Source organism: Phyllostomus discolor, chromosome 2 (genome assembly GCF_004126475.2).
Source record: "Phyllostomus discolor isolate MPI-MPIP mPhyDis1 chromosome 2, mPhyDis1.pri.v3, whole genome shotgun sequence".
Taxonomy (NCBI): domain Eukaryota; kingdom Metazoa; phylum Chordata; class Mammalia; order Chiroptera; family Phyllostomidae; genus Phyllostomus; species Phyllostomus discolor.
This window is the reverse complement of record NC_040904.2, coordinates 183,638,178-183,650,915: the sequence shown is the minus strand read 5'-3', so window position 1 is coordinate 183,650,915 and position 12,738 is coordinate 183,638,178. Positions and strand designations below refer to the sequence as shown.

Sequence of the window (12,738 nt, the reverse complement as noted above, 5' to 3'; positions counted from 1 at the left end):
CACTAACCACTTATTTTGACATTTCTCTCATCCATTATAAGGAACTGAGAGATTTTTCCCACTTTCACTTGCATTGTTTGGCATGTGATATAAATACAATTATTTTTCACACAGTTCAGTATCTACTTCTAATACAGCTTCATCTATTTGTGTGTATTTTCTTTTTTATTTTGCTGCTTTACAAGAAAATATAGACTTGCTTCCATCATTTCCCTGAAATAACAGTTTGCTTATAAATTAACTTAGCATCCCATTGTTCTGTTTCCATGCCTTTCTCCATACATAATAGATATTCCATCTTTTAGAGACATTTTAAATGCCCGCCAAACTCAATATGTGCAGAACCAATGATGACAAAGCTCAGATGAGATGACAGTATAGGAGCAGCTATGACCAAGGTCATCTTCACTCAGGCAGTGCCAGCTATGCCTCAGCTTCTACTTAGTCAACAGAGGCTGTGAAAGGCAACTCAGTCTCACAGATGTTAAAACATGAAAACCGCATGACTCATAATCAGTAAAGTATGTAATTGTATCTTGTGGGCATCCTTTCCTTCTGTCCTTCCCTTTATTCATATGTGCAATTGTATTTATCAAATATGCTGTTTTACCAATCTACTTTTTGCCCTTGTCAATAATTTATATCAACACTGATTTTAGCTGTGTTGATATTACTGTGCAGGTTTGTCATGCAGAGATACAGATATGAAAGATAATAGTGAAAACTTAAGTTGAAATGCATACTAGTTTAGAGATCCAACCAAACACTAAAGCTCTGATTTAAGGAAAGAATTTCTATTAAATTAAAACAATTTAGTAATAGAAAATTACAGAGAATATTTCTCTATAATATTGAGTTGGCAAAAAGCCTATATAGTTTTTTTCTGTAAAATAAGACACATTTTTTATTCTCAGTTATTACTTTATTGATTTGGATATTCTGAGGATGTCAGCTATCTCCCACATGGTATAAAGTTGATTGTTCTCAATTAATGTCTCAATTTGATCACTATCAGCTTCAACTGGTATACACAACCATGGAGCATCCACCAGTGAGAAATCTCCAGCAAGAAACTTTGCAAACCACTTTTGAAATGTTTGATCAGTCACAGCACCTTTTCCACACACTGCAGAAATCTTTCTTTGTATTTCAGTTGTGTTTTTACCTTTGTTGAAATAATAAAGCATAATATGCTGAAAATGTTGCTTATTTTCTTCCATCTTCAATATTAAAATGGCTACACAAAAATTCACCAATTTTGATGTTTCTTTTTAAATGCACACTGATATGACAGCTGTCACAATACAATCTAACAAAATTATTTCAAATTAAGTTAATGACAACTAAGTCCTAACTAGACCCACTTATGGGAAGAAAACAAACTTTTTGGCCAAACCAAATATAATGTTCTCTGAAAACACTCTTATCCTTCCAGTTGGAAAGCAAACATTTTTCAGTAAGAATATATAACTGATTAACCAAAATAATCAAAACAATTACAATTAATAATTTTAAAAATTACATTCTAATTACTCAACTTGTTTCATATTTTCCAGTAAAATTAATCACACACAGAAATGTAATACTAATGTAATTTTCAAAGATGACAGAAATATTCATATACATACTAATAATTATTACTATCTTATCTTTTCTTATGAGAATATTAGGAAAGTTCATTAATAGGCAGGCAATCTGAAACCACAGAATACATACGTAACGAACTCTGTGAAATGGAAGTGTTCACAGATGGGCGCCTACCATCTTGCCTAGAGAATCTCTGAGCACATAAGGAGTTTAGTAAGATAATTAGCGAGTTTCAGGCTTCACTTTTAAGGTTTCCTCCCACAGTTAAGCTGGGGCACAAATGCTTTGGCTGTAACAAAATCTCCTTGTGAATCAAGAGGGTGTCCACATTCCCAAAAGGGCATGTAGTCGGTACAAATGCAGCACTTGCCAGGCAGGATCTCAATCTGAACATTCCCAGGAGAGTTACATTTTCAAGAACTCTCTACCCAATAAGTGCCATTATTTTTTAAAGATTTTATTTATTTATTTTCAGAGGGAGGGGAAGAGAGAAAGAGAGGGACAGAAACATTGATGAACGAGAGAAACATTGATTGGTTAACTCTTGCACACCCCTAATTGGCGACCTGGCCTGCAACCCATGCCAGTTCGTCCCTTCAATGAGCAACTTGCCCATTTGCAGGCTGGCACTTAATGCACTGAGCCACACCAGCCAGGGCAAGTACCATTATTCATAGCACCAACTGTGTTGATCCCAACAAAATAGTCACTTCACTATTTACACACACGTGCACATATGTGCATGCACATTAATATCATATAAAATGCATAGATATATTAGAATTTGAAGAGCGAGAAAAGCAAGAGCTATATCAAGGGGAAATAACATCAGAACACATAGTTTGTGAAAAATAATTTACAATTGATTTTAGACATCTCAGTTCTTTTCTAATTGACTTGCCTACGGTTCCCAAAGATTTTTTTCCTGCTTCTCCCTTTTCTGGCCCTTCTCACTTTCTTATCTCCTTTCTTGGGCTCATCCCAACAGTTCTACCCTCTGCTATTACCCAGACCCAATCTTCTAACAATACCAGGCCCTTTAGCCTCTCCTTGGGCCCCAGAAGTTAGCAAGAAATAGTTCCATATACAAACAGCACACTCTCTAAACAGAATTTCGGTGCCAATTGCTAACAATCTTTTTCCTACCATGTTACATGCAGAGAGTAGTTAAATAACTTATCTTAGACCACACAGCCAATGCTGTCCTACTGGCTTCCAGAAATATTTATGCACATTTTTCCTTCCACTGGAATTAAAACTCACTGACATTCTGCTGATGGTGTAGAACACTACACCATCGAAGTAAACATTAAAAAGAAGGCAGCAGAGGGGTGGGTCAGAGAAAGTGGGTACAGTGATTGGTCCAGTGGTCTCAGTATGTTCAAAGTCAATATAAATCCTTTGTAAAGATTCTTAACCTGGCACCCTTGCTGAGTCAATGCCCCTAATGTTTTCTCATTGCGTACAACCCACTCACAATGCACCTGCATGAAAGTACCTTGAAAATTTAGTCTATTCCAATATCTATGTACTAATTATGGCCTTAGAGAAGCATTTGATCTGATCTGCTATTTAATGTTGAAGATTAGAAGGTCACAGAGGGAAAGAATAAGAAAGGAAACAAATGAACATTGATGTAATAACTACTCTATGTCAGGAGTTGGATTCTTGGCATCATGCTCATTTCCTCTGCTCCCAGGACAATGTTACAGAAAAATGCAGAGAACGTCTTAACTTTCCAAATTCAATACATAAAATTTGGGGTCCAAGCTAATTTCACTTAGATCTGGAAGGGCAGGAACACGCACACAGAAACAAAAGCAGGACTTCATTCATATTGTCTGCCTCTCGAACTCACAAGACTGTTGTATTGTGAAAATGAATTTTCATTAGGAGAAAATGTAAAATAGCAAGGCTTGATTCTTAAATGATTTTTTCTATTATACAATTTTGCAACAAATTTGGACAATATTGATTTTTTTCTTAGATATTTTCTATGCCTATAATTTGATATAGTTGAAGTGTATATATTTATATTTATTTTCACTAAATAATATAATTTGAGCAATTTACCATTGATTAAAATTATTCATTAACATTATCTCAAAATATCATTGCATATTATTCCATCATTACATATATTACATAAGCTACAAAACCACTGATATATTTTCATATGTTTAAAGAGTTTCATTATTTTCAAATTATACGATAATATACATAATATGTATATTTGTATACACTAGGGTTTTTTCTTAGGGGTTGTTTTTCTTAGGGGTTTTTGGATGGATTTGTTGACAAGTAATAAAAAGCATATTTTAAATAATTTCTATTTTTTCATTTTAAAATTTTTTTATTGTTGCTCTATTATTGTTATCCCAGTTTTTCCCCTTTGCCCTCCTCCGCCCAGCCTGCCCCTCTCTCCCACAGTCAAGCCCCACACCATGTCCACGAGTCATTCATATGTCCATATGTGTCTGTTGACTAGCTCCTTCCTCTTCTTTCCACCATTAGTCCCCTCCCCCCTCCTCTCTGGCCACTATCAACTTTTCAATGAATCAACTTATGTGTTTGAGAAAATCTATTTTGGTTTTTTGGATCCCCTCTGTTGTATTTTTGTCTTTAGGTTATTCTTCGCTGGGTTTTTGCTATTGTTAGTGTTCTTTTCTCAACTATTTGGAGATCCTGGGACTTTTAAATTGATACTGTCATGAGGTAGGTCTTGGGGGCTCTTCAAGAAGGGGCTGAATGTGTGACAGATAGGAACTATTTGGCCTAAGGGAAGACTGTGGTAGATGAGATTTTCCAAAGATGATCATAACTACATCTCCTATCATACTCTTCTATCAATGTCACTTTGAAAATTCTCCTAACAAGAGATGGATACAGGAGGGGGACCCCCAAAAACCAGAACTATCTTCTGAAGGGTAGGCCCTTGTAGTACAGGCTTCTCATGCTTGGTGAGTGTTGTAGGAACCCATCTGTATCAGTGCATCAGCTGGTGTTGTTGTGAGAGGCTTCAGTGAATTTCTTTTTGAAGAATTTCAACACTTCTACCCATTTCATGATGGGTGATTTATGAGCACACCTGCCTACATTCTGTTGAATGTTCATCAATTTTTTACCAAAAAACCCTAGCAGGATCCCCATGCCCCACCCTCCCTATTCATCAGATCTTGTCCCTAGCAACCTTTTTTGTCTCCCTGGATGAAAAAAGTCCTCAAAATTTCTGAAACATTTTGCCAATGTGGAAGAGGTGAAACAAAAAAAAATGGCAGAAGCCCCAAAAGTCATCAAAATTGGTGAGTTCAAAACCTGTTTTGAGCAGTGGGGAAAAAGTCTCATTAGATGTATTGTATCAAATGGAGAGTACTATGAAGGTGACTGAAGTTTACACATGTAAGAATAAATACACAATCTTTAGAAAATATATTCTGGGTGTTTTTAGGCCCCCTCTCATATGCTAGGACTCTTCCCCCTTGATCCTGAATGGGCCTTCGTGATTACTTCCTCCAATAGAATATGATGGAAATAATGCTAAGGAACTAATGTCATGCATTTGCACTTTGTTCTCTTTGTACACAAGTTTTGGGGGAAGCCAGCTATTATGTGAACAGTTCAACTGTCCAGAGGCTAGTATGCTGTGAGGGAGCCCAAATTAGCCCACAAGGAGAGACCACATGGAGAAAGAGAGATGCCCAGCCAGCCCCAGCTGTTCCAACCATGCACCATGTCAGCTGGGTGAGAGATCACGAGCCCCATTTGCCCAACCTAGACCTTCCTAAATTCCTGACCCATAGAGACTGTGAAAGACACTGAAATAAGTATTATTGTTCAAGCTTGAAAGAGTGATTTGTTGTTGACCAATAAATTACCAAAACAAGAGCTCCAAAAACACTTCAACTCCAATCTCCCCATATGTGATATTATTTTCCAGTATTTAATTTGTGCCTTTTATTTTGACACTACAAGTTATATGTAAAGATACATGTAATTATTGTTTTATACAGATTTGTTTTAGCTTTGTTTGATATTCTGATTTCTTTGCACCTCAGATTTTCCTTCTGAAATAACTTCTTTTTTTACTAATGAGGTACAGCATATATTCATTCATTTACTGGCTATTTGGACTTGTGCTTTGAATTCTGACTTATTTTTCCCATTGGGATTTGTTTTTCACATTAATTTCTTTCTAAATTAAATATGAAAGAGCTATTCATATATTCTGAATACAAGTCCTTTGTTAGTTGTCTTCTTTTCACAATGTGGTTGGATTTCCTCTACTTTTAGTATGTCTTTTCATGAATACAAGTTCCTAATTTTAATAAATCAAACTTATTAGCCTTTTCCCTTTTAATTGGTGTTATTTAACAAATCACAAGGCCTATATTATTTTCAATAAGATTTCTTGATTTGCTTTTCAAATTTAGTTCTTAACTCTCTGGAAACAATGTTTGGTATAGGGTATGAGGTGGAGGTGTAAATTCATTTTTTCCCATACAGACACCTACCTGTCTCAACATCATTTTTAAAAATTTGCCCTTTCCTCATTGATCTACAATATTACCTCTGTCATATATTAAGAATCTCTATGTATATAGATCTCATTGGGGCGGCCCTTTCTGTTTAACTGGTCAGTTTGTTTATCCCTGTACCAACACCACATTGTCTTAATAATAATAACTATATATAAGTATTATAATATCTGGTAAAGCATCTCCCCCAACCATTTTTTTTTTATTCAAAAGAGCTTCTTCGATATCTTGGTTTTGCATTTCTACATAAATTTTAGAATCAACTTGTCAAGTTATACACACACATCACTATTGGGTGTGTATACTGGAATTTCAATGAATCTATGGATCAATTTTGGAAGAACTGATACCTTTACAATTCTGGGTCTTTCAGTCATGGACATGGTACATCAGTACATTTAGTTAGGTTGTCTGAACTGTCTCAATAAAATTCCGTAATTTTCCTATAGAGGGCTTGCTTTTTGTTCAGTTGTTAAGTACATCATATTACTTGATGCTATTATAAATGGTATGTTATTTCCTTATTTCCCAAAATGGAATGGTTATGTACATTTTGACTTTGAATCCAAAAATATTACTATATTGAATACATTTTTAAGTAGAAAAAGTTTTTTTTTCATTCTCTTTCCCAAAATAACTTATCATTTGTGACAACTCCATTGTCTCCTTGTACAATACATGGGCCACCTGGATAGATCACCCAGTGTGGTGGTCGCTGACTAAGAGCACAGACTTTGGACTGAGCCTTGTCTCAGTGAAGTCCCAGAGTGATTACCAGCAGCTGTGAGTATGAGCAGGTGACTAAATTTAGCACATAACATTTCCCTTTTCTGTAAATACACACATTAAAATATTCTACCTATTACGAATGCTTTGAGGATTAAATGTAGCAATGTATGTAAATAGCACATAACCTGGCATGTACAAATGTTGACCAATATTAATCATAATGATTCTTGCTTATCTTGTATTAACTGTTTATGTTGAACATAAGTCTTAACCAACAGGTTTACTTTTCCTCTTAAGTATTTATTTTTTTACCCTTTCCTTTCTCCTGTAGTTTTTGTAATTTTTCTCAAAAATACAACTGCAACCTCTATCTCATCTTGCACTAAATCTTGCTCTAAATATTATTTTCACCTTCCTTTTAAAATCTTACCAACAACTCCACATGTTCAGGTAGGAAGATAAATTTTTTTCCCTTGAATATTTCATTTTCCTGCAAAAACATTTATTCCTTCTTAAAAGTTATTCCCAAGTCAAAATAATAGTTAAAGTATTATACTATAGTCATACAAGATGTTTTCATTGGGTGAAACTGGATGAAGAGTACATAGGCTCTTTTTATGGGGTTTTTTTTTTTTTTTTGGTGTGGCAACTCTCTGTGTATCTGTAATTATTTAACAACAAAACATTTTTAATAATCAAAAATATTTATGTAAGAAACTTACATAAATATTCTTGCTCTTTTGTCCATTCCCTTGAATCTGAGAAAAACACACCTCAAATTTAAAAATTGCACATTCTTAGGATTCCCAGAACCCCAAACCACTTAATTAAATTAAAGAGACACCATAATCATTGGTGATTTTCTGCCATCTCCCTAATCAGACTCCCATAAAAATAGTGAATAAATAAATAAATGCATATATACAAGAACTGAGAGTTAGTAGTTAAACTATACAGAATGATGTTTTGTTTCTTATTCTATATTAGCTACATCAAAAACAAACCACCCTAAAAATTAAACATCAAGCTAATCTTTGGTCATCCATTTAATTTATTTACTCACAAATTTGAATGGCATTTTTGGTTTTCAGTGACATTTTAAAAGCGCAGTATTTATTTTGAAAGTAATATACCTATATTCACTGACAGCAAACAGACATTATACAAAAATGAACAGAAAACTGAAATTCAATTTTTAAAAAGTCCAATAATATATGTAGCGTTAAATTAAAAAAATAAAGGAAATAAAAATGGAACATAGAAATAAGCAAAATCACCAAACTTTTAAGTCCATTAATATTCTTGATAAAACTTAAGAGGACATCACATCCACAAAAAATAAGGAGCTTTAAAATGAAATAATTAGACTCACAGAAAATGAAAGCAAGATTTTAAAAAATGAAAATAGTATTCTATATAGCACAATGGACACAGCTGGAATATGATTTAGTGAGCTGAAAGGGTTATTCTTGGAACATAAAACATACCATAAACACATGTGACCGCAAGAAAGGAGTTAGAAGCCTTGGATAACTGATCTAGAAGTTCTAATATCCACATAATAAGAAGACTAGAAAGAAAGAGCAACTTCAGTAAGAGGAAATAATCAGACATGTAAGAGAGAGTCTGTCTAATCTATCCTACTTCAGGCACATCATGAGGAGGCAGATTTCTTAAGAAAAGACAACAATGCTAGGAAAAACAGAAGGCAGCAGGACAAGAGGAAGACCAAATATGAGTCTACAGGAGCTGAGCAGGGCTGCTGAGGAAAAGACCTTGTGGATACATTCATTCATAAGGTCGCCAGGAGTCGAAGCTGACTCAATGGCATGTAGCACACATAAGAAAGAGAATGTTCAGAGATTTAAAAAAATAACAATAATGATAGCTAACACTTATATGGTGCTTACAGTATACCAGGCACTATGTTAAGCTCTATGTATAATTTCAGTATAGAGAGATATATACACACATACATATATATGTACCTACATACGTATGTAGTGTAATTCCTTATAAGTATTATTGTCCTGCTTTACAGATGAGGAAACTGAAGGAGACAGGGTTAAGTAACTTAGCCAAACTCACACAGCTTGTAAGTGGGCGAACAGGGAGTAAAACCCAAGCCTTCTTGCTTTAGAGTACAGGATCCTCAACTCTAAATCCTCGAGTCTCCCAAGTAACAGAACATCTCATTACTGTGCTAAGCAACATTAATTTTAAAAAGACTCATTCTAAGATATATGTTGGTAAACTATCTGAATTTAAATAATAAAAAGAAAGCTTTAAAAGGTAACGGTGGGGAGAGGAAAGGTTTCCCTCAAACAAAAAATAAACAGATGCATATTGGACTTCTAATTGGCAACACTGGAATCTAAGAAGGTAATGAAACAATAGCTTCAAAGTTCTGAGAACATATGAAATATCTGGAAAAAGTTTACCTATTATTAATTACCATTATTTTCAAATGGTGAGGTTTGGGGTGATTTTTTTTGTTTACCTCCTTTGTACTTTTCTCTCTCATTTTAAATTCTGATAATGAACATATGTTTTGTTGAAAACAATAAAATTATTGTTATAAAGATAAATACATACACATGGACTAAATTTCTTAAATATGAAAATTGAAACTATAAAGGTACTAGATAAATATAGTATACTTTTTTCTCATTGAAGGGGATGTGGATAAGAAAGGTTGTCCAAAAAAAGATTTTTTTTTTAATAAAAAGAAGCCATAAAGGAAAATGAAACAAATTTCACTGCATCAAAAAATGTTAAATCTTCATAAGACATAAGTTAAAAGATGTGTGAGACTAGAAGAAAATATGTTACATATATAGCAAACAAAGACAATATCTATAATATAAACAGTTCCAGAAATCAACAGAAAAATATTTTAAAGCATAAAATGAACAAGAAATATAAACAGGCAATTCACAGAAGCACAAATAGCCAATACCCACTCAGCCCATCTTGTATTCAGAAAAAAGACAGAAGTAAGTAAATACTGTACCATTTTTCACCCAACAAACTAACGGAGATTTAAAAGATTAATAGTACATAATGTTTTCAGGATTAGGAAACAGCCAGTCCTATCCGTGACTAAAGAGGATGTAAATGGAACATTTTGGAAGGGTGTATTTGCATTCACTCTTACTTGCTAGCTACACAAGAGAGTCTAAAGGCAATGTCTGAATCATCTTTGCAGAGATTGACTCATTCTCCACAGCTTACTGATGGGCTTCATCAACTAGAGACTGACCCGCAGAAGCTCCCACAACAGCTGCCAACATTTCTGGAATCAATACTAGAGCAAGAATTTTCCATCTGCTTTCCCAAATCTGATTGGATATAATGTAATATAATATCATCATACATTCCTAACAACATTCTGACAATGTTGTTATTTTCATGCATGCATATGCAGTAGATTGGTCATTTCTTTGCTTTTATTCTTAATAAATCTGATAACAATTCAGTTTAACGATCAATGTCCATCAGCGAGTTAGGACTGAAGCCAACACACTGGAAAGTAGTAGTAATGAGTAAGCAGGATATTGTGTTGCTTCTTTGAGCAAAACAATGGATCCACATGTTATTTCTACCACCTCTGAAGGCAAGGAACAGAATTCCAGCTGAAGTGCAAAATAGTGTTTGGATTTCTGTAATGCTGCCTAGTTTATTTGCAATTTCTTTCTTCATCCTTCCAGCCTATCCAGATGGTTTTCTTCTTTGTTTCCTAAACTGAGTAATGCTCACTGCCTTGATGATGCTAAATACTTCACAAAGCTTCCTCGTTAGCTCCTCACCCACAAATGCTTACCTTTGCCGAATTATGCTGGGGTTAGCTGTCACTAGATGACTTTTGGACCCAACATCTTTAGTGTATTCACTTGACAAGGGAGGAAGATTGCATCTAGAGAAACAAGAACCAACATTTGAGAATGATTTTCCTACTTTCAAACCACCAGTAATCATAACAAACAAGACTTTTTCTAAGGCTGGCACAATTCACAAGTGAAAGAAAACATCAGCCAGAGAGGGAAATGGTCTATGAAAGGAAAGAGGTGTATTTAGAATGAATTTACTCCATTCAAAACTGTTTTGAGGTGGGGGGACAGGAAGTATTTGACTTGAAGTTAGAGCTCAGGAGGGTGGGGTACACTAAGGGACAAAGGACCTACACTGTTCCCTGCATACCTACCAACCTCAGGAAATAGAGGGGAACTATATTTGTTTGTGTTTTTCCTTCTTTTCCCAAGTTCTGAATTATAATAGTACATTCAGAACAAACTCTGCCTTGAATGTACTATTATAAGGTACCAAGTCAATGCAGGTCCCACTTTTGTGGACATGACTGATCTATGGGTTGATTACTGCTGAAGTCATAATGTTATGTCATCTGGAGAAATGCAACAATTCTCCACCATCCCAGTTCAGCCGAAGGAAAAGACTATAGGTGATGCTTCCCCGGTGAGAGAAACAGCTGCCTCTCCCTCATACACACACACCACCCTCTCCCCGGTTTGCTCTCCTGGGCCACAATGTCTTACGAATGTTTACAATGGAAAAAATGGCAACTGCAAATCCAAATCCCATGGCTTGTCTGTCAGTGGGAAATTATACAAATCCACTCATCTGTCTGGTCTCAGTTTCCCTGTTACACAAAATGAGGATAGTGACTTTACGTTTCTAATAAGGTTGTAAAGATTAATGGAAGAAATGTATAAACAGTCCCTACTTTGATGTCTCACACATAATAAAAGCTCGAGAATGTCACATACCAGAAGTAGCATATAAACATAATTATGCATCTATTATGTATGACAACCTCAAATGTATCTATAGTTTCCATTAGCTTTTATTTTATTTCTGTGTCCTAATTTCTCCTCTCCACCCAACTTCTACTAAATAAGGTCACATTGCTCACTTTTTATTACTTCAACAACCTAAAGCATTGTTTATTTGTAGGTAAAGAGATCTTACGAATGTCAATGTCTCTGCAGTTCCCCAACTAATACATTTTTTCCTACAAATTTTCCCCAGGACATGGAATTGTCTGGGCACCCACTCAGCTGATCAGCTCCAGTTCCCTGATGTTGTCTCTAATTCGCCCTGTGACTCCTACCGCCTTAGGGCATCCTAGGTGGAAACCTGTCTCCATTGATTTGGAATCTTCCTTTCATCTGTTCTTTGGTAATGAGGCTGGTTCTTCTGGCAGCTACCCACAGACAGTCAGCTAGTCAGTGAATTTTGCTGAGTGTGACTGAGAACAAACACAATAGGCAAGGTGGGGAGCCCAGGGGAAGCCAAGTGGCAGAGCCTACCCTTGAGGCATGTCCCGCTGGTGGGCACAGCCCCATCCCAAGGAGTTTCTGAGGGAGTGAGCTTAGGCATTAACAACCAGGCGGTCTTGTGACTTCATTGATCTTTGCAAACATGAAGATAACTTCCAGGATAAAACTCGTGCTAAAGTTTGGAGCTTTGCCTTGTGAAGCAGTTCTGATCTTGGTGGTCCTTCACAACATTTGAGAATCAACCAGTTTATGCTAAAACTACAAACTCTGTATGTTGCTAAGGAGTGCTGGCTACCAGCTTTGTCACTATTAAACAAAGAAAATACTTCGTTTTTCTCTGTGTTCCTTGTAGGTAGAACCATGGTTCATATATCTAGGTTCCTTCACACCTCCTACCAGAGTAAAAGCCCAAGAAAAACTTGCAGACATTGACTGCCAAATCCTACAGCAGAGGGAAATGCTTAAAACAATAAAGACAACATTTTATAAATGCTTTTCTGTAAAATAATGAAATTATATTTTGGTGTGAATATCTGCTTTAAGTTCCCTGGGTAAACTTTCTCTTCAAGTACAAATGTCTATGACACACC

At 35.4% G+C, this 12,738-nt stretch overlaps 1 protein-coding gene across 2 annotated transcripts in view; it reads right to left on the bottom strand.

Annotated features, from left to right (window-relative positions):
- Nucleotides 1-12,738, bottom strand: part of ST8SIA1 (ST8 alpha-N-acetyl-neuraminide alpha-2,8-sialyltransferase 1) — a 131,387-nt gene that overhangs the window by 30,748 nt on the left and 87,901 nt on the right. For both annotated transcript variants that reach the window (XM_036019259.1, XM_028532536.2), the window contains exon 4: nt 10,675-10,767. In XM_036019259.1, coding sequence (XP_035875152.1) covers nt 10,675-10,767 — 93 coding nt within the window. The remainder of the gene's footprint in view (nt 1-10,674; nt 10,768-12,738) is intronic.